The sequence below is a fragment of the Phaenicophaeus curvirostris genome, chromosome Z (assembly GCF_032191515.1).
Source record: "Phaenicophaeus curvirostris isolate KB17595 chromosome Z, BPBGC_Pcur_1.0, whole genome shotgun sequence".
NCBI lineage: Eukaryota > Metazoa > Chordata > Aves > Cuculiformes > Cuculidae > Phaenicophaeus > Phaenicophaeus curvirostris.
Window position 1 is genome coordinate 55,826,382 of NC_091431.1, and position 20,607 is coordinate 55,846,988.

At 36.6% G+C, this 20,607-nt stretch overlaps 1 protein-coding gene across 5 annotated transcripts in view; it reads left to right on the forward strand.

Moving 5' to 3' along the window:
- PDE4D (phosphodiesterase 4D) overlaps positions 1 to 20,607 on the forward strand; it is a 600,157-nt gene that overhangs the window by 316,320 nt on the left and 263,230 nt on the right. Inside the window, exon 1 of one of the 5 annotated variants that reach the window (XM_069880222.1) lies at positions 9,438 to 10,609. The exons of the other annotated variants lie outside the window; for them this stretch is intronic. Coding sequence (XP_069736323.1) covers positions 10,563 to 10,609 — 47 coding nt within the window. The 5' untranslated portion in view covers positions 9,438 to 10,562. Of the gene's footprint in view, positions 1 to 9,437; positions 10,610 to 20,607 lie in introns of those variants that run through there. 5 annotated transcript variants of the gene reach the window in all.

The following is a 20,607-nucleotide window of genomic DNA, read 5'->3' on the forward strand; positions in this document are numbered from 1 at the left end:
CCATGCCTTTTAAATTATGAATTTTAGTTCTTGTACTCTAATCCAAGGAAGAAATATATGTGTTTTTGTTAAAACACAAGTTGTCACTTACTTAATGCTGGAAACTGCCAGACAGGAATATACAATTACATGTTCACATTTTGTGCACATCTGACAAAAAAAAAAGTGTTTATGTACAAAAGGTAATTACCATGATAACTCCTGTCCTACTAAATAATACAATATTATTCATAAAAACATGTGTGTAAAGCATTGGGGCAGTTTCTGCATGTGCATCATATATGTGCTCTGCAGACTCCTGGGGGTTGGTAGACTGGTTCTAAAGGCATCTGTGAAAGGCAGTCAGAAAATAGCTTCAATTTCAGTTTACAGAAATTAGCTCTATGGGAGCTGCACATTGACTGTTAGGGGCAGGGGAATTACAGTTCTATGAACTGAAAAAATTATACTGGAAATGAAGAGGAAGGCATTGCATAGATGCAAAAATAATTTTTTTTGGAGGTGAATGTTATGTGGTGGAAGTATCTCTTCTGCAAGAGTGCTTGGATTTGGATAGAAATACCCCAACAATATTTAAAAAGAAATACCAGGTACTATGATATTGTGAAAAACTTAACACTTCCCATGTTTGTGTTTAAAAATAAATATCTGTCAACTATGGCAAGCATTGGATAATCTGACAAGATAAATCTGATTGATTTCTGTATCAAATACGCAATGAACCAACAGAAGACAAAAAGTGCACAAACTGTAACATCAATGTAAAAAATGACCAGCAGCAGCATAGACCTATGCTGCAGAGTTGGTTTTGGAATTAGAGGAAATGGAGGAATATCCTCCTTTGTCTTAGTTTTAATTATATTAAGCACTAACAGGCATGATAGACAATAGGAACAAAGGTATGAATCTAAATTGCTATAACTGATATGGAAGCAAACCTTGGGCATAATGCTTTTAAGCTACGGGGACTGGATGATCTTTGTTCAAGAAACGTTGAAAGAATTGGTTCAGGAAATCTCAGTCATGTAATAGGGATTGTTAATAAGATTATAAAATCAGGAATAGTATAATAGTTAATGTGTTACTTGTATTTAAAAAGACTGGAAGTGATCTAGACAGGTACCACTGCCTTTTGAAGACCAGTATTAGCAGACATCAAAACAAACAAAATATCAGATAAAATGGGCATGTGCTTATCAAATTAAGTTTCTGTCAACAATCTTAACATTGTTTTCTAGCCAAAGCAGTAGCTGGACCCACATAGATGATTTTTTTTATAAAGCCACTTGGTAAATTGCTATTTAAAATGGAAAATGTGGGTATCAGTAAAAGAATTTCAAGGCAGATTAGGAACTAGTAAGAGAAAACAACAAAGGACTTTTGGAAGGTAAGTATTATTTCCCAAGTAAAAGGTTAGTAGAGTTCTAAGTTTTCACTTAGTATTTTGATTCATAGTTATATTAAAAGCAGTAGGCTATAGGAACGTACTACTGACACTGCCATATGTCTCAGTGTTAGAAACTGTCACTATAGAGAAGAATCAGATAACAGGCTCTTGGAGTAGTTCAGTAGAAGGGAATGTAATGCTTAGAAGTTTTAAGTATTGAAATTTTTTGTAACCATGAAAGAAAATAGAAGGACTGTAGATGCCAATGAGAATAGGCTGACCACAAGAGAAAGACAAGTCCAGTGACTTAGCACTAACATTACTTTCAAAATTGCTAACTCTTTCTATGACATAATCTCAATATTGAAGTGATTATATGTGCAAGCCCTGAAGGTTTTGACATAATGCATTTATCGATGACTAAGATACATACAGACATAAACTCTTGACTAAAATAAATAAAATTAAAACCATCAAAACCAAGCAAATTAGGGTACATAAAAAAGGTTTCCATTCATTAGGGTACATTACCTCTCATTATATCTTGATTTCATATTCTGAATTCAGAAAGAAATCACACTAATGTGGTTCAGGTTTTTTTTCTCAGAAAAGCTATATCAAAGGTTCTAATCTGAAAGAAAGCTGGAAGATCTTTGGTTTAATATGAAAATATGGTATTACAAAATTTATTAAGGTGTTTCAAGAAGTTTCAGGAGTCCTCACATAGAAAATAGTCTAAATTTCCTCTTCCTTCAATTTCTAAAAAGCAAAAGCATTGCAGTATGCCTATTCCCATCTCAAAAGTAAAAAGAAGTATTTTCCAAGAATAAGCAGCTCCAGACAAAATAGAAATCTACTCATTAATGATTCTGAGAGGGTGATCTACAACTCAAAGCTTTATTAAGTTTTTATGAGATGATTAAAAATATAATTTAAATGTTCAAACAATATTATAAATCATAAATTGAAATTAAGTTGACTAAACTAGGTGGACATTAGAAAAGTGTAGTTGATAGAAAAATAAGATTTATGAGGAGAAATAACAATTCAGGGAAATATGAATTAAAGCATTGTCCTTTATTTTTCATGTGTCCCATTCCCTGTCCAAGAAAAGATTACATCTCAACAGGGAAGTGTCAAAAAAACTGTCTCTAAGTAAGATTTGGTAAGAATTGTCAATGAAGAGTTCTTTTTCTCTGTTTCCTTTTGTAAGTCATTTCTGCATTGTTCAGTTCAGGTAGTTATCATTCCTTTTACAAAATATAGTTGTGTTCTGAATACATATAATGCTTGGCAATATAGAGAGAAGCCACATTCACTAGGCCGATATGCAAATTAGCAGCAAGTGAAAGGCAGACATTACCAGATGTAGGAGAGGCGGAGGGAAAGAGGGGTTTTGTGATGCCACAAAAAAACTCAGACATCTTATAGGCTACGTTTTCTCCACAACTCCATACAGCTGATATGAATGGAATATAGCTAAGTATCCGGTGCACACAGTAAAGCATACTTTGTAATTTAAAAAAATAAATAAATAAAGCAATTAATAGTGAATAGTTATGCCCTTTTGTGTTGATATTCTTCAGCTTCTGAAAAGATTTATGTTTTCTCTGCTACTCTTGAATACTCACGTCAACATCAACTTGTAAAGGAAAAAGCAGAAGTCTTTCTGGAAGTCATCAGTACATTTTTAACAATTAGCTCAAGAATGAGCTTCTAGCAAGCACCATTCTGTTAACTCCATCTTGGAGGCTCACATGCCATCTTCAAAACATTCCTACTGTATCCTGGTTTTGGAAAAAAAGAACTTAAAATAGAAGTCTGTCTTGTCAGGGAAGTCTGTAAACAAAAGAAATAATCCCTATTTTGGCATCACTTATTAAATTGAAGAAAAAGTGCTCACATAAATACAATTATCATGAATTATAGGCTTTGTTTCACTTTAAGCTTCTTTTTCCAGAATGAATGTAATACTGTATCACACTACAGTAACTAACATTACTGAAATAAATAGAATATTTGGTTTGTTTAAATATGAACAAGTAAAATTTCATTCCATGTTGTCATTTAAGATTCGAGTACTCTGGACTATAGTCTATTTGAAATAGACTACAGCTAAAAGTAATAAATAGCAATCTTGATACTATGGAGTACGTTACGACCATTCACTGGAAATGTGTTTAATTTGATTTCAGTTTGTTACCATTGCATAAATAAAAAAAACTGTCATAATTTCTCAGTGTTTCAGTTTTACAGTTGCTCTTAAATTACTTCTACCAAACTGTTTCTGGGAATTTCAGTTACATGTTATATTTTCACAGAAGTAAAATTTTAGAATTTGTGGTTACCGGAAGTCGCTTCCTGTTTCATAGCAGGTAGGCAGACAAACTGTTAGTGTGGTGCCAGCCACATAATCCATAGTAATGACTTGAACAACGTGACTACTTCTAAAAGAAGCTCAAGCTCTGCTTCTGACCATAAATAAGTTAGCTAAGATATATGAGGCAAAATTACTTTTAAATAAACTTTTAAAAATATTTTTTCTTACCTTTTTTAATAAATATGATCTTAAGCTAATTTCTGTTTTAATATGAGCTTAAACTAATTTCTGTTTCAATATGTTACATCTCTATTCTCTCATGAAACTAGACTGGTTGCTTTTCTTCCTCCTGCTCTTCTTAAGGAAAAGCAGATTTGTGGGTCAGTACGTGGGGAGGGAAAGTGGTCAAATGGAAAACAGTGATTGGCACTTCTTCTTTACATTTCTTTTGCATACAGTTTCTGTTTATGTATGTGGAATGATCTTTAAGGTGTCTGAACTTTATCTTAAGGAGCAGGGAAGGCCTACAAGCGTAACCAGTCTTGCCTAATCTAGGGAGATAGCTTGCTGTGCAGGACAGTTATTTTTCTTCAGGGATCACCAATTGGTGATATGAAGGAAAGCATGACTATTTATGTTCAAATGAGACAAAAACGTAGCCTAATCTCCCTGAGATGTACTGGTATTCCTTTTCACACCACTGTTCCAGTTTAAATCTACACAGTTTTAAGGATCTTTATAGGTTGTTTGTAAGAAATACATGACGCAGAAATGTATAGCAAGGACTGACACTTAGCAAGTCAAATGAGGAATAATAATTATTTTTGATACAGCAGAGAAGAACTCACATTTTAGAATAAGACTACCTGAAACTATCTCTTGCTCTAACTGAAAGGGAAAAGGTGGGGAGACAGGACACACTAAGTTAATGGAAGACAAATAAAACACTAATTTTTCAAAGTTCTTTACCTGAAGATTCTTTGGACTTCATTAAGGGATGAGGCTTGCATGAAGAATATTCTGGTCAAATTACATTTAGAGTCAAGCACATAATTCTCAGAACTAAAACATACTTGATAAATAAGTTATTTTTCTTCTTATAGGATAGTCACAAGTTCTTAGCAATATCACCTAGTTCATGATTATTGTTCAGAAGTGAACTCTTATGCTTTCTGAAGTTTTCCCTTTCAGTATTAATTTCAATGACATAATTATGGCTCTAAACTCTCAAGCCCTGAGGGGAAGTTATGTGGAGTGGGCTGTATCCACATGACATAGCACTCATTTAGACTTTCTCTGTGTACAGAAAAGCCATTTCTCTGTGCATTTTTATAGTTCAAAGTGTCTAAAATCATGTGAGGTTCTGTCAGAGCCCACTGGAATGGTGTTTCTATAGCGTGAAACCAAAATGCCTGCTGCTTGCTTTATGATTCATCCAGAAAATGTCCAAGGGTAGAAGGCCTACAGGGATACAACAAATCTATATATGAAGAATAGAGACAAATAATCCCACTGTTATCTGGACTGCTTGTAGCAAAGTGCTTCTACAGTTGCACAGTTTACTTACTCTAGGAGGGTGTCCAGTAGTGAGCTGATTTCCAGTAGGGTGGATGGTAGAAGAAGCAGACAGGACAAAAAACTGTTACTTGGCATGATATATACTCATATAACACACAACTGTGAGTAACAGTTTTAAAATGTAAAGAGTTTACCAGGCTTATCTGACAAGACAAATTTGTGCCTTTACTTTCTAGACTATAATTAAAGAGAACTGTGGACATAAAAAGTTGTATGACTAAAGATGTATCACTTCCTTTAACTGTACACAGTGGGATGCATTTCTTACCACTTCATTAATCAAGTTGATTTTTTGATCTATATAGTTTCCACGGAGAGCTTATAAACAATAAAGGCAGCCTAACACTAAGAATATAGACATGAACTCCAAGTACAGGGAAATTTCATATCCACACATTGTATTTTCATAATTTTGTAGATGCATCAATATTAAAATTCAAGTGACTGTTAACTTTTATTCAGTTCATTCCATTATAGGTTCTCGTTTTACTGGTTTTTAAAAAAGCATGCAAAAATGCCATGTTTTCTTTGTTTTTTTCCTTTAAAAGAGTTTTTGTTAATTTTTTTTTAAAGACATTTTAGAAATAATGTTGAAATTACCCATCTGCATAATACTTATGTTGGCAATGTGTTTCTTGCATTAGCCTACCTCAGACTTAATTTCAATGAACCCTCCTTGTCAGTGACAGCATATTGCAGGCTTCACAACCATTCATTTTTGGGAGAGCCTTTTGAAACTTTTGATGCAAGTATCAAGTTTGATAAGGTTTCTTTTGTTGTTACTTGCCCAGAACCTAACAGTTAAAGTCACCAGCTCATCTTCCAATCTTTCTCAAGAAAAGCTGCCATCAGTCATTATCACTATTTAGCAGTGACATTGATTAAATCCTGTGTACTCTTATTAAAAACTCGCTTTTCAGCATTTCCTTAAGTATTACCTTTATCTTCCTAGGTTACATGTTTTGCCCTGTAAGTTATTTTATTTTCACTATAATATTTGATTTGATAACACTTTTTTTGCCCTGTTTTGTAAAAATAAAATATTTAGTTAGATTAACTAGTCTCTTCAGAAAATTTACACTCATTCTTAACATACAAATGGTAGTTCTATATGATCTTGGTGCAGTTTGTTTCTCATGAACTGTATGGTTTGTATTACATATTTTCACTGGGTTTTTTAATTTTTATATTAAAAATCTGACACTGACAGAACAGCAGTTCTTATATCTCTTGGCACTATCATAATTTAGCCTGATCTGTAGTGACAGGACAAGACATAATGGCTTTAAACTAAAAAGGGTAAGTTCAGACTTGATATAACAAAGAAATTTTTTACCGTAAGGGTGGTAAAATACTGGAACAGGTTTCCTAGAGAAGCTGTAGATGCTCCATCCCTGGAAACATTCAAAGTCAGGTTGGATGCAGCTCTGAGTGACCTGATCTAGTTGAAGATGTCCCTGTTCATTGAAGGGGGGTCGAACTAGAAGGCCTTTAAAAGTCCCTTACAACCCAAAGCATTCTAGGGTTCTATGATCATGACCAGAAATGTCACAAGGAAAACTCTTCCTCTGGTGTCCGCTAGTGCATTTGCAGCTATGAAAAGAGGTAGAGAAAATACAGTTCTTCAGTTTAACAGACACAGACCTTAGACAATTATTAAGTGAATTTTCTAGTATCACTAGCAATTTAAAAACTGAGTGCTCTGAGAAGAAGACTATACAGAAATTAAGAAATGGAAATGAAGATAATCCTCTCTTTGTTTCTCCTATCAGCAAGGTTTATAAGACATACTCTTCACTCCTTCCTGTTTAGATGTTTCATTGGGCAGTCAGAAATGCAATATTCCCAAGACAAGTAAGAGAGAGGAAGAGGATAGAGTCTCACTTTGTAGTCCAGTGCGGCTGTTTCTTTGGAAGTGAGAAGTGTTTCCAGATAATCTGGGTTTTGCTACAAATATACTTTGTCCATTAACGACTTAATATTAGTGGAAAAGTCTCAAGGAGATCTTGAAGAAGGGACTAGAATCTGGGCTTCCTCCATCTCAGGGTAGAGCCATTATCACTGCAGATTCTTATTTGTGTCTCTGTCATTCTCCTTCCAGCTTCTTTAAGCATTGCCTAAATTCTGCACAAATTGGGAAGACGCACTAGACCTTCCTATGGCCTAAATTCTATTGGTCAGAGCACTATCCTGGTAGCAGAATGAAGGAATCAAAGCCAAATCTGCCTTGAATTGCTTTTACCATTCTTATTGTTTTGGGTTTTTTTCCTTGAAGTGAAATTGTGCTTGAACTACTTTTTCAAAGAACTTGATGAATCTGAATTGGAACTGACATAGCAAAATGCTGATTTGGTCAAAGAATTGATGCCACTCAAGGTAATGTCACTGAATGTTTTTAGCTGTTGCGTTTTTTTTTCAAGGTGAACTGGTCAGCAAATTATTATGGGTTTGAACTGGTACAATTTCTCAAGTCAGACTATACTGGAAATGTAACAAAAATTCCTTACTCATTAAAGTCTCTGGCTTTAATTTATCCCTGCTCTGGAAAGCATAAATACTGTGTATTCCACGTTGTTGGTGAGTTCTTTAACTGGTTTGTAATGCTCTGTAGTTACTTTATATACGCCCACTCTCCTTCTGCTACTCTGCTTCTGAATGAAATTAGTTGAGTCAATGGGTGCTATGCTTTATGCTGAGCTTAATACTAGAGAAAAACAGATAAATTGGCAGATATAAGCCGAATAGACTCATGCCAGGTCAGTGTTGAAAAGCTTTTTCTCAACATAGTAGAAGGGATTAAGTAAGTCTAGTGTTGAAAATGTCTGTGCCCATGGATGATCGGGCAAGTATGCAGTTAGGTAAGTGCAGTATGAAATAATAATGATGGTGCAGACTTGTGTAGCATTTGGTGGAGTTAATATTTCATAATAAGTGGATCTAGCCCAGAGAAAGCAATAGACAACTGGATTAGTTAGATGAAGTGGTTTTTTTCATATTCAAATTAATCACATCACCTCGCAGTTCTGACAATTTTGTTTGTATTCTTTTCAAATGCCTCTGGTGTATATTCCCAAAATAATAGTGGAGGAGGCGTGGGGGTGTGGCATTGTTTTTTACATAAAGCATGATCATATTATAACAGTTACAGTGGCTTACTTGGTGCTTTTAGAAGTCATACTGAGTATTTATCCTTATTGAACCTTATTATATACTTTGTTTTGTAACTTTGTAGTGAGAAAAGGCTAATTTTGAGTCTTGCTATTTGTAACTCAGTCACTGCTTTCTGTCATGCTTCTATTTAAATGGAAAAAAGTAAACCCAACCTTCTACATAGAGTAGTAAGACATAAATGATGCTGGAGCCCCTTTAAATTACAGAATCTTTTGTATTTCTGTGCTCCAAGTCTTCAGAGTACAATAATATACAAATACATGCAGCAGTACAGGCTTCCCTTTTTATTACTGAATTGAAATAAATACTATTTCGATGTCAACACATTGTGACATTCAAGTAGTTTAATATTTTATTCTTCCTCCAGAGTGTCATCAGCTGTACTAGGGCTAATTCGGGGTATTGTAGAACAGAGCTCTGACAGCAACAGAACGGGGCTTAAGGAAATAGGATCTATAAAAATGTGCAGTGCAATATCTTATCACGTTACTCCCAAATCCACCCACACCCTAATCAAATACGCAGTCTTATCACATGTTTTAATGTCACTGAAGTTGCAGCTGGCTTCCATACTGCAGGATTTCCTGTCCAAAAGGGCAAGGGGTCGTTCCAAGTTTAAAAGCCATTTAAAAAAAAAACAGCGAGCAGACGATATATGGCCCGGCCACGCACAAGTGTGACAGCTCGTCTAGGAATCTGCCACATCTCAGTGGAGATCAAGGCAGCGGACTCCGTTTCCCACACGTATCGTTCCATACAGATTTTCTGCCCTTCCAGGCCGTGTTTTCCGTCGCTTTCATCGCCCCCGGGAGGGATAGGTCGGTGCTGGGAGGGCTGTCCGGCTTCGCTCCCTCCGGTGCCCGGCGGTGGGCGAGGCAGGAGGCGCTGTGTCAGGAGAACCCACCTAGAGGGGCCCCCTTGACGCCAGCACAGCCTCTGCCAGGCAGAGCCCGCGCCGCAGCCGAGCCCAGTCTGCGGAGAAAGTGCCAGCGAGCCCGGCGGGGTCCGGCGCGGCTGCGGGGCGAGGGGCCACCGGCCCCAGGGCGATGCTGGAAACCTCCCTCGGGGGTAAAAGGAAGCCTGTTGCCTGCCTTGCTTCGAAATATACGCCATCTCCTTAGCCTGGGCTGTCGGAATCTTCTCGAGGATATTTACCAGGAGTGCTAACTACTGTCTGGGAACCGAACTGGGGGAGAAAGAAAAAGGAAAAAAAAAAAAAAAAGGACAGCAGAGAAAAAATGCTTAGGTAACGCGGGACTTAAAGCTTTGCTTTCATTTTGAAACGTAGAAATCGATGCACGTGGCTTTATATACAGCGTAGCATCAAAACAACGCGGTTCTGCAGTGAGAGAGTCGATAGCTTAGTCATTTCACTTAAAGGGAGCAGACAGCCTTGTTCTGGGGTTAGACAGCAAAAATGAATTTGGTTGTGATGTGACGGTATCTCGTGATGGTATTTAACTGTAGTCCTGTCCTATGGAGCGGAAAAAGCATACTTCCTGCCTTCTTTCTTAGTTGAAGGAATAACCTCACAGTACCAAATTCAGAAGTTTGGGTTTGTTGGTATATGGCTATTAAACATCGTCCTGTTCCCTGGGCTTGTAAAAAAGGAAAACTGCGTTAAAGTCATCACTGATGAATATGTGTCTAAGAAAGAAGAAAAAGCAATATTCATTTCTGGACATGGCAAAGCAATCTGAAGTTACACATCTGCCCCTAACCACTGATTTGGCATGGATGACAAGAAACTATCTTTTGACTAACCTTTTCCAACTGTTCAAAATGCTGCAAGGGAAGATACTTTAATTCACAGTCGAAACACTTGGATTTTTATCAAGGCAAACTGTTGGTGTTGTCATAACAGTTTCTGTATACTGATTAGTTTAATGTTTTTTTTAAGTAGCCAGTGATGCATAAATGGATGGACATGTACCTAGAAAATCCTGTGAGCAGTCTTTCTTCAGATCCTGGGAATTTTTGGTTTTGTGGATTACAGTAATTCTTGCAATAATCCCTGCTGTTAACAGTTCTGGAATGCATCTATGAATACCATAACAGATAAATCTGTCTGACAAGGAAAACACTAATGTTGGAAGAGCTGTGAACATGATGCATGTGAATAATTTCCCCTTTAGGAGGCATTCATGGATATGGTGAGTAATCAATACACATTAGAGATTGTTAAACTCAAAATGCTTGTTTGCAAAATACTGTGGCAAGTACCAGATGCTATGTTTTCCCTACATTAACGTCAAATGAGGACTAACTGGGCTATGAGAAAAATTAAAGTCTTACAGAGATAGTAATAGGAGTTTGGCACTCCTTTTCCTTTACAAAACAGGCAGGTGAAAGAAATTGTACTGTTATGGTCATGTTTTCTTATGTGATAAAAGCCGTTTGAGCAGGGAGATGTGTTTTCTTCCTGTATCAAGGGAACACTTCATTTCTGTCTTAGGCTGACTTGAAGGAAATAATGAAGACATATTTTTCCACTGTGATATTGTGTTGTTTGTCTTGCAACTTATTTATATTCAAGTGACCTGAAAACAGGAAAAAATGCTCATTCATATGATAATTCACTAATCTTTAATAAATGCATTTGTATGGTAGGTTCTCAAATGTGGCTGTTTGGAAGACAATTGTATGGCGTTAAAATCCCTTTATCATCATTAAAACATCTGTTTCCTCTTTGAACTACAGGCATCTGTAGTTCTCGCTCACTGAAAAAAAATCCTTCTCCGTAACTTTCTTTGCAATACAGTGTAATTAACTTCTCTATAAATTCTACCAGTGGTTGTTGCGTCATGCCTCGCTCCTGATGCTGGAATTAATGTCTTGGCTGGTGCTTAATGAGCATTACTAGCTATGGCAGGAATACTTATGAGAAGACGTTTGCTCTTTGGGTAAATACCGAGTCTTTCAAAATATGAGAAGCCAGCAGTGCCACGGGAGCCCCTTTAAACCCCAGGGCGCCTTTGATGGGTCTGTCCCCCGTGTGTTTGTGTATGTTCGCCTCTGGTTCTCCAGAAAACCCGAGGAAGGCTGTCTTCCTGGGAAACGTGCTAGCGAAGTTCGTAAAAGGCACGTTCTTCCCCTGGCATTTCGAGGCGGTGTCAGCGGTGTCGGTGTCGTCTGTCGGGGGCGGCGCCGGGGCGGCGGCAGCGCGACCCCAGCGCGCATCTATTGTTCCTTTAGGTCACATGTCATTCCACCTTTTTATTTATTTATTTATTATATTTATTTATTTTTCCACAGAACACTTCGGTCCACATAAAATCACTTCAAGCCGTACCACCTAAAAAAATTAATAATGTGATCGTGAATGTAATTCCATCTCTTTTTTCCTTCTTTGTGGGTATTTTGGAGGCTGCTGCAGTGCACACCTAACAGGAAAGACGTTCCCATTGTCTTCTAGGAACCTGGCCTACCTCTGTTGGCAGGAACTTACAGAAAAGATTTCTAAGCATGTTTTAACCCTCAAGGTTCATCCTCTGACTAAGCATATTTCAAACACGAGATCTGCTGGAAGGGGTGTGGAACAAACCGTCTGGTCTTTATCTTCTCTACAAGGTGGTTAGCGGCTCTGCCGGTGTGCTCCTTGCCAGCCCCTTGCTGTCTGGCATGGGACATGAACCCGTTGTCTAGAGAAGACTGACAGAAGTGTTTGCTGGGTAGATACGTGAGGACAATGATACGTTCTGAGTTCATAGAATCATAGAATCATAGAATAACCAGGTTGGAAGAGACCCACCAGATCATCAAGTCCAACCATTCCTATCAAACACTAAACCATGCCCCTTAGCACCTCGTCCACCTGTGCCTTAAACACCTCCAGGGAAGGTGACTCAACCACCTCCCTGGGCAGCCTGTTCCAGTGCCCAGTGACACTTTCTGTGAAGAATTCTTTCCTAAAGTCCAGCCTAAACCTCCCCTGGTGGAGCTTGAGACCATTCCCTCTTGTCCTGTCCCCTGTCACTTGGGAGAGGAGGCCAGCTCCCTCCTCTCTACAACCTCCTTTCAGGTAGGTGTAGAGAGCAATGAGGTCTCCCCTCAGCCTCCTCTTCTCCAGGCTAAACAACCCCAGCTCTCTCAGCTGTTCCTCATAAGGCCTGTTCTCCAGCCCCCTCACCAGCTTTGTTGCTCTTCTCTGGACTTGCTCCAGAGCCTCAACATCCTTCTTGTGGTGAGGGGCCCAGAACTGAATAGTGAGTTCACTATTTTAATAGCGCCAACTTTCGCATGCCTACCAAATCAGAGTCCTTAATTTAGGATGAAAATGTTTTCAACGTTCTGTTGTTGATCTTGATTCTGGAGGAATTGGCAGATTTGCTTATTCATGCTACAGGAGGTCTGTGAGGAGCATCTGTGGGTGCCAAGGTTTTAAGTTGACAGTTATGGCTTATCTTTTAATTCTGAATGTTCATGAATCCTTGCATCCCTGGGGAGGGACTGTTCACAAAGGCTTGTAGTGATAGGACTGGGGCAATGGGTATAAACTGGGGAGGGGCAGATTTAGACTAGACATACGGAGGAATTTCTTCACCATGAGAGTGGTGAGACACTGGCACAGTTGCCCAGGGAAGCTGTGGCTGCCCCATCCCTGGAGGTGTTCAAGGCCAGGTTAGATGGGGCCTTGAGCAGCCTGGTCTGGTGGGAGGTGTCCCTGTCCATAGCAGGAGGGTTGGAACTAGATGATCTTTAAGGTCCCTTCCAACCCAAAATATTCTATGATTCTATGACTGCCTGCAAGGTAGTCCACTGTTTTCTGTTGCAAATAGGAAGGAATTAGCACAAATAAAAGTTAACTGTAGGTATGTAAACTTCCCTCATGCTGCTTTCAGATGTCCAGTAAAGGATGATAATGAAGAATCTCTTTCACGGAATCAATTCGTTTGTGTTTGTTTAATACAAATATTAGTTGATTATCTTTAATAATATTTCCCCAACTCTGATGCAATACATCAAAGGTGTTTTGTGGCCAGCAACATATATTTCATAATATTTTTAAACTTTATATGCATACAGAACCAAATATTGCAGAAGTAGGACTAATAACGTCCTGTACCTTAGAGATGTTGCCTTTTCAAGGTATTTTGTGTACTTTAGAGACGTGCACCATGCTTTCATTTGCTGGTTCCTGCTCACCTCACATGGAATATGGGGAGGAAGAGTCAAGGGGCGCAAATACTGAACCTTCCTGAAATATAATTTATTGTTTTGAATGGCCAGTACTTTAATATTGTATAACCAGTGAGGGGTTGTATGCAGTTTTTGTATTTCTCTCTGTGGGCTTAGGGGAATAATAGCCAAAAAGTGATGGCCCTGAGAGTTGGGTTTGAATGTAAATCCATAAGCATTTGCAGATGTAGTGAGAATTCTAGCATCTGAACCCTCCTGGTAATGTTAATAAAGGGTAAGAACTGACTGCTGGCAAAAACCAGCTATGAAATAGATATGTTGCCAGGCAGTACAAATAGAAGCACAACTATGTTAGACAGGTAAGTGTAGCTATAATCAGAATGGGCTGTAATGTGCGTGTAAAACAGAGACTGGAGTAGACAAAAAGGAGGTGTTTTGTCTCAAGCTATTTCAAAGAGTTTGGATTGTAGAGAAACAGATAGATGTGATTGAAGAGTTACAGTAGCTTAGACAAGTGGTGTCCCAGGTGAGGATAAAGTTAGTGCTAGCAACAATGAGAAACATTTGTGATGATAGTAGAAGGAGTAGGGTTTTATGACAGCTTACCACATTACACACTTTACAATGTAAATTATGTATTAGCAATATACAGTTTACTGACGTTTACACTGAAAACAGTTTTAGAAACATTTACTGCTGAATTATATAACCTAGATATCCTTTCCATTGCATTTTATCTGCCTTTTTGATGCCAAATCAAATAAAGATAAACTTGGTATTCCATTTTGGCTTGGCTAATTGCATAAACAAATATTGCACATGCCTTTTATCTTTACTTTAGGATAAATAGAAGTGAAAAAACTGTGTTCAAGAATATCTGTCTTTAAACTCGTAAAAATTCAACATTAATCCACAGGTTTTACTCTTAACTTTTCAGGTTCAAAAATGCAGCTAATGACAGGCCATCTTTTTTTGCCAACTCTTGGCCTTCAGATTAATTTGACAACTAGCTAGCTTTTTGAAAAACTCCTTAGTAAATCCCCAAATGAATGAGATAAGCTTTTGTCTTCTGTTTTTGCCAGTGTTCTAAAACAATGATACCAAATTGTTTATTTGTACATTTTTATAGAACCCTATTTGTTTTTTAGTCAGCCAAATATAATTTGGTTTTCCACCATTATGCAGGTTCTTCCATTTTGTGAGAGAAGAACAATATGTAACTGTGAAGAAAACTGATGGAAAATTAAGATCTCAGTGTTAATGCATAAAATAAACTTTTCATTGTATTCTTAGGACATGATGAGTCACCTTAGCTCACTAAGCTGTCGTGGGGAACTGCATCTGACCATGCTAAGCTCTTCTCATGGCATAACTCTTGTAAACCAAACCAGACTGAAGTGTTTCATGCAGATATTTACTCATTTGCTTATTTTAGAAGATTTTGTGTATTTTACAGTGGGAGAAATAAAAAGGCTTCTTTCTGAACTGCTTTTCAGTATTGTATTTAACTAGTTTTTAGATATTTTGTACTTAAGACAGTAACGTCAAAACTGTAGAGTAATATAACTGTTCTTTCTGTGAAAATCAAATTGAACTTGAATTTTGGGAGACTCCTTAAACTAAGAAGAAATCTTTTTAAGACCAAAGAATTTTGTTTAATCTTCTGTGAGCAGTAGGTTTTCACAGTACTGCTAAGCATGAAAGGTCACCTTACTCCCTGTTTTCTTATGCTCAGTGACAGATGTTACATCCTTTCAGGCATTTTTTACGTTTATTGTTCATGTTAGGATGAGTGCAGTAAGATGTAGTAAGAGCCTGAATGAAACAGGGAGTTTCATTTTAAGGTATCTATTGCCCTTTCCTCCTTTATATTTCTAACACCTTGACTGCCCACTGCCACCTAACCAGCATGCAGGATGCTCAGTATTGGTGGAGAGATGAAAGTAGTTCTGCTGCTTGCAAATAAGATGAAGCTTGTTGTTTTGTTGGTTTTTTTTTTAATTTATATTAACACTTTCTGTAATGTTTCCATGAGAAAAGCCTCCAGTCACCTCAGCCTGACAGCACCCTGATGGGTAGATTATATATACCTGTATATGTAAATTAAATCCTTCACCAATTAAATTCTCTTTAGCTTTCCACACAATGATTATGGCACTTTTGCATGCAAAATTTCTCTCAAGTAAGATAATTTAACCATATGAGTTAATGTAAACTGTCGTTGCTCATTTTGGGTGTCCCAGACAAATGATTGTCCTGTTGGGTATATAATCTATAGCTCCAGAATAATGAGATTATTTAATTTATGGTTTTGGATCACTGTTCTATTCATTTTTATATTACTGTAAACGAGTCGAACTAAACTTTTGCATCTTTGAAATGTGGACTCTTGCCAAGGCTTACCTTTGGCTCTTCTATCCTCAGCATAAAATCTGTAAATGGAGTTGTTATTTCATACCTCTGTCCTTGTTTTGTTAATTCAGACTGAACACTTTGAAACAGTGTCTGATCTTTTGACCAGTCATTTTCAGGCTAAGTTAGAATCTAGTTATTTCTTGAAGGATCCTATAAACTTGCAGAAACCCTTGCTATCCCTGGATATAGTCTGATTTATACATTCTCAAAAAACTGAAGTCACAATAATAAGGACTAAACTGATGCTTCTCTTGCTCTTAGACTACCTGTTGAGTGTTCATGCAGTTCCTCTGCAGTCTCTTCACTCTTACCTGCTTACAAGGAGCCACTCTCTCTTTGCAAAGAGTTAATCTTACCTGTACCTATGACTAAGCAAAAAATTACCCTACACCCTTACCTCTTAAACAATAATTTAATTATTAAGAATAAAACTCTTAAGTTATTATTACATTAAACATGTTAATTAAATATTACTTACTATTTATGCTATTTAACTTATAAAATATTTTCTGAGTAGATTTCTGGGTTCTTAGGTTGTTTGTAAACATTTTGACCTGAGTTAGGTGGGTATGGTCTTTCATTCACAGATTGGTTCACTTGAGGTTGGGAATTTGGCTCCTTCTGGGAAAAGAAATGGTGATGTTAAATGTCCTTGTGAATTGTCAGGTTTACTTGAAATCCACATATTTGGCACACAGAGACAACCAAGTAATTGTCCAGGCCTATACATGAAAATTTACTGTTTTGTTTGACATTTTCAGTGTAGTATTTGTGGGCTGGGAGAATACTAGAGAGAGAGGAGAGAAAAACTACTAAAAATGTTGAAAGCTAGTAGTTACAATACTGAAGAAGATTGATCAACAAATCGAATTTACAGTTTATTATAGTTTCATCTCATTAAAACATAGTTAGGTTTCACTTGTACAGCATGCTAAATGGCAATATTAATTTGTCTCATGAAACCTTAACTGCATACATGATGCTTGATATTTTTTTATGACTGGATAAACTCATAAGAGCAGAATGGGTTAACATAATTTTTATTTTAGCCATTAAAAACACAAGAATATTTCCAGTAAAAGCTACTGGCCAGTAGTTGTTAAGAAACAGAATTATTTTCCTTGTGTGACTCACTGCATGGAATCAGCAAAACGGAGTGCACGAAATAAAAAGTTTTAAAGGAGTGGATTGGACCAAGCACAGCATCTGAAAAAGGAATGAATGATTTTGCTTAGGAAACTCATAACTGTTTTTAAGTGTTTGACCAACTTATATTATAATGCATGTAAAATGTTAACAGAAGGGAGGAGTCCTTATTTCACTACTCTTAAAACTGGTAATTTGATATGCCTACATGATCTTGAGAATTCCTTTTTGGTCTTAAAGAAGAGTATAGAGAAATGGTAAGAAAATCGGTATTTTGCCTCATTCAGGCAGCAACTCTCTTTCTGCTGAGAACTGATTAAAAAATCGCCTGAATAGTAAAGATATTCAGCTACTGGAAAGCTATACTAAAACTGAGTATACTCGAGTCTCAAATTCAGTTGTCTGAACGGAATTGTTTCTTTTTAGTTAGCTTAGTTGATCTCTTAAAAAGGAGGCTTTTTAGTCTTCTTATATTACAACTTGTACAGGACGAATTTTTCAGTAATTTCACAAAAAATGTGGGATGTTTAATTTTTTTTTAATTAGCATGGCTTTATGTTTTCTTTTTTCTGAAGCAATTGATGTGGATTCTATTATTTCATATGGTCTCATTTTATTAGGTTAACTTTGTTATGACAGATGACGGCTTGTCCCCTTCAGGAAAACAGATAATTCTTATTGAGATGAAAAGAGATGACTTTAACTCTTTCCATCTGCAAGGAAATAAAAGTCCTGATTTCATTATTTTTTTAATAGTGCTTATCAAATTCTTAATTTCGGCTACTAACAAATGGTCTGATATTTGATCTAAAATACAGACACATTTTTAACACTGTGACTATATTAATTACCTGTGTATATCATATGAATGTAACTCTTAATAGAAAGTTTATGTGTCTTTTACAAGTTGTTGTGCTTGACGCAGCAGTTACTTGGTGAAATTCTAAGATCAGTTCTGTGCCTAGTTAGACATATGACCTTTAGAACATTTTATGAAAGAACGTATTCCATGTTGTGTCATAAGATTTTATTTTGCTTTTTTTTTCATGTGTCTTATTCCACATTATTACTGGAATTATTTTTCTTTACAAATTTATTGGAGCACATTCTGAAGAATGATTTTATTTTAAGAGGGATTGGTTTTCTGGTGGTGTCAGCACACCTTCTGTTATTCACAAGCAATTGCAAGTTTTCAGAGTTTAACTTCCTTTAAACTGGGAAAAAATACAGCTGATTTGTAATATACCTTGCAGATTCAGAACCACACAAGACCTTCAAAGTGAAATAGCCTTAGGAACATCAAGCACAGAGGCTTATATACCCCAGTGATATGCGTATCTGGATACAAGAGAAGAAATGTTTCAAAAGTTAGTTTCATTTGCCTTTGTATCAAGTTGTGTTCTTCTTAGGCAAATAATGCCTTTTGGAGGAGTGAGAATATTTTTGTTATCAAATGATTAATTAAAGTGCTATTTTCATTTAGGATACAACTAAACACTTGAGACGTATTAAAAATAGCGGGTTAACTGCGGACTGCTATTTTTAGGGGAAACTTGTTTGGTGAATCTGGACTTCAGCTGTTAATTACAATAATGACCAAATACTGACTGCTTAAAAATAATCTGAACATATCAGAGTCCAAGATTTTTATTTATTTTAGACAAAATTTATGAAATTTTATTTTCACAGTCTGTGGATTTAAGATCATTATGCAGTATCACTATTTTGGATAATTCATCCTTAATGGAATAAGTGTAATCATTTAAAAAGGAATAAAGCCTGTCACGCATATCTGCTTTCAGGTCTTCAGACAGAGGAACAAGTGTCCAGTCACATTCAATACCTAGATACTTAAAGAAATGTTAGGAAATCAATGCTCAACTAAACTGAAACATACATATTAAAGACAAAAAATTGCAATTCTACTAGGTTGGATTTAGTACATTGTGAAATAACAATGTATATAGCATGCCATCCTCTGACAGTAGAGTTATTCTAAAAAAATACTGGTGTGAGGACTTAATATGTTTAGCGTTGCACTTCATTGCATCCATTCATCAGCTGATTTATATTTAGGTCATCTAAATAATAATGTAGACTTCCAACTTTGGATTCTTTATTTAATTCTTTAATTCAGATAGAGGTATTTTGTCCAAAGTTTTTCAGCTCTTGGAGGATCTAGCAATGCCCAGCAGCCATTTCGAAATCTACCATTCCAATGTTTCCTTACACGTTTCATTATAAAGTTTAATTTTGTGCAACAGGTCTCATGACATAACTGCCCTGACAGACATGGCCTATATCTGCTGTTGAGCTCTCGTGTTTTACCTTGCCTCGATACTTTAGTTTGTAAGTAGTGGATTTGAACCTTTGCAGACATTCCAAACCAGCCTCATTGTTTCGTTTTCTTGCACTGTATTTGGCTCCTGTATATGTTACACTATATGACACTTTTGTACATCTGACATCCCATCATGTCATCTTCATGATGTTTTGCATTTTACCAGTCTTCAAATAAAACAGAATAAATAAAAAAGAAGCTGTGGTAATAGTCAACAAAAATGATAATAGAACAGTTAATTTCTGTACAGCTCATAAACCAAATAGACACAGTGAAATAATTATACTTGAGAGTATGGAGGTATGGATAAATTTACACCTGGGAGGAAAGTGGGAGATAAATTTCTTGAAGGGTAGGGTGGTCTCATGCATAGAAATATGTTTTCACATACCAGCCAAGAAATGTCCAACTTTATATTCTTTTTATTTTTTTTTATTATTATTTCCTTTCAGCCCTTCCACTGTTCTTGCTGGTTGTCTCTGTTGTTGTAAGAGAATAGTTTTCTTGACTGTACAACACAGAGATCTTGAAATGGAGGTTTGGTGAATGTTGCCAATCGAACCTTTTTTTTAGCTCTTACTATTTGGGGTTTTCATAGAATCACAGAATCAAGTGTCCTTGGAATGCTATTCGGGGAAAAAGTACAGCAGTAACTTGTGCAGTTCCCCAGTGGAATTTCCAGGCCCTTTCAACAACTGCCATAGAAAGTAGTCTCTCCCTTCTGGAATATCCATACAAGACTGACATGTCCCATGGAAGTATAATAATCCTAGGAACTGCCCAGAGAAGAAGAATAGTTAAAGACAGCCCACTTAGACTGAAACTACCCTTTTCAACATTAGGTAGATTTTAGTGTTGTGATTAGTTTGGAGTATTAGACCATCATTACTTGCTAGGAAGTTCTAGTTGGATAAAAAGACAATTAAAGTGTTGTGTTGGCCATCTATATAAATAAACATTTTAAAGTTTTAAATGTTCGAGTGTGCTTAAATTATTGGAGAATAATTTGGTGAGCTGTATGCTATAGTACCTTTAGCACAAGTGGAATCTATAGGCTGTATAATCCTCAGAGCGTAATCATATTTCTTTCCATAGTACTGTATTTTGCAA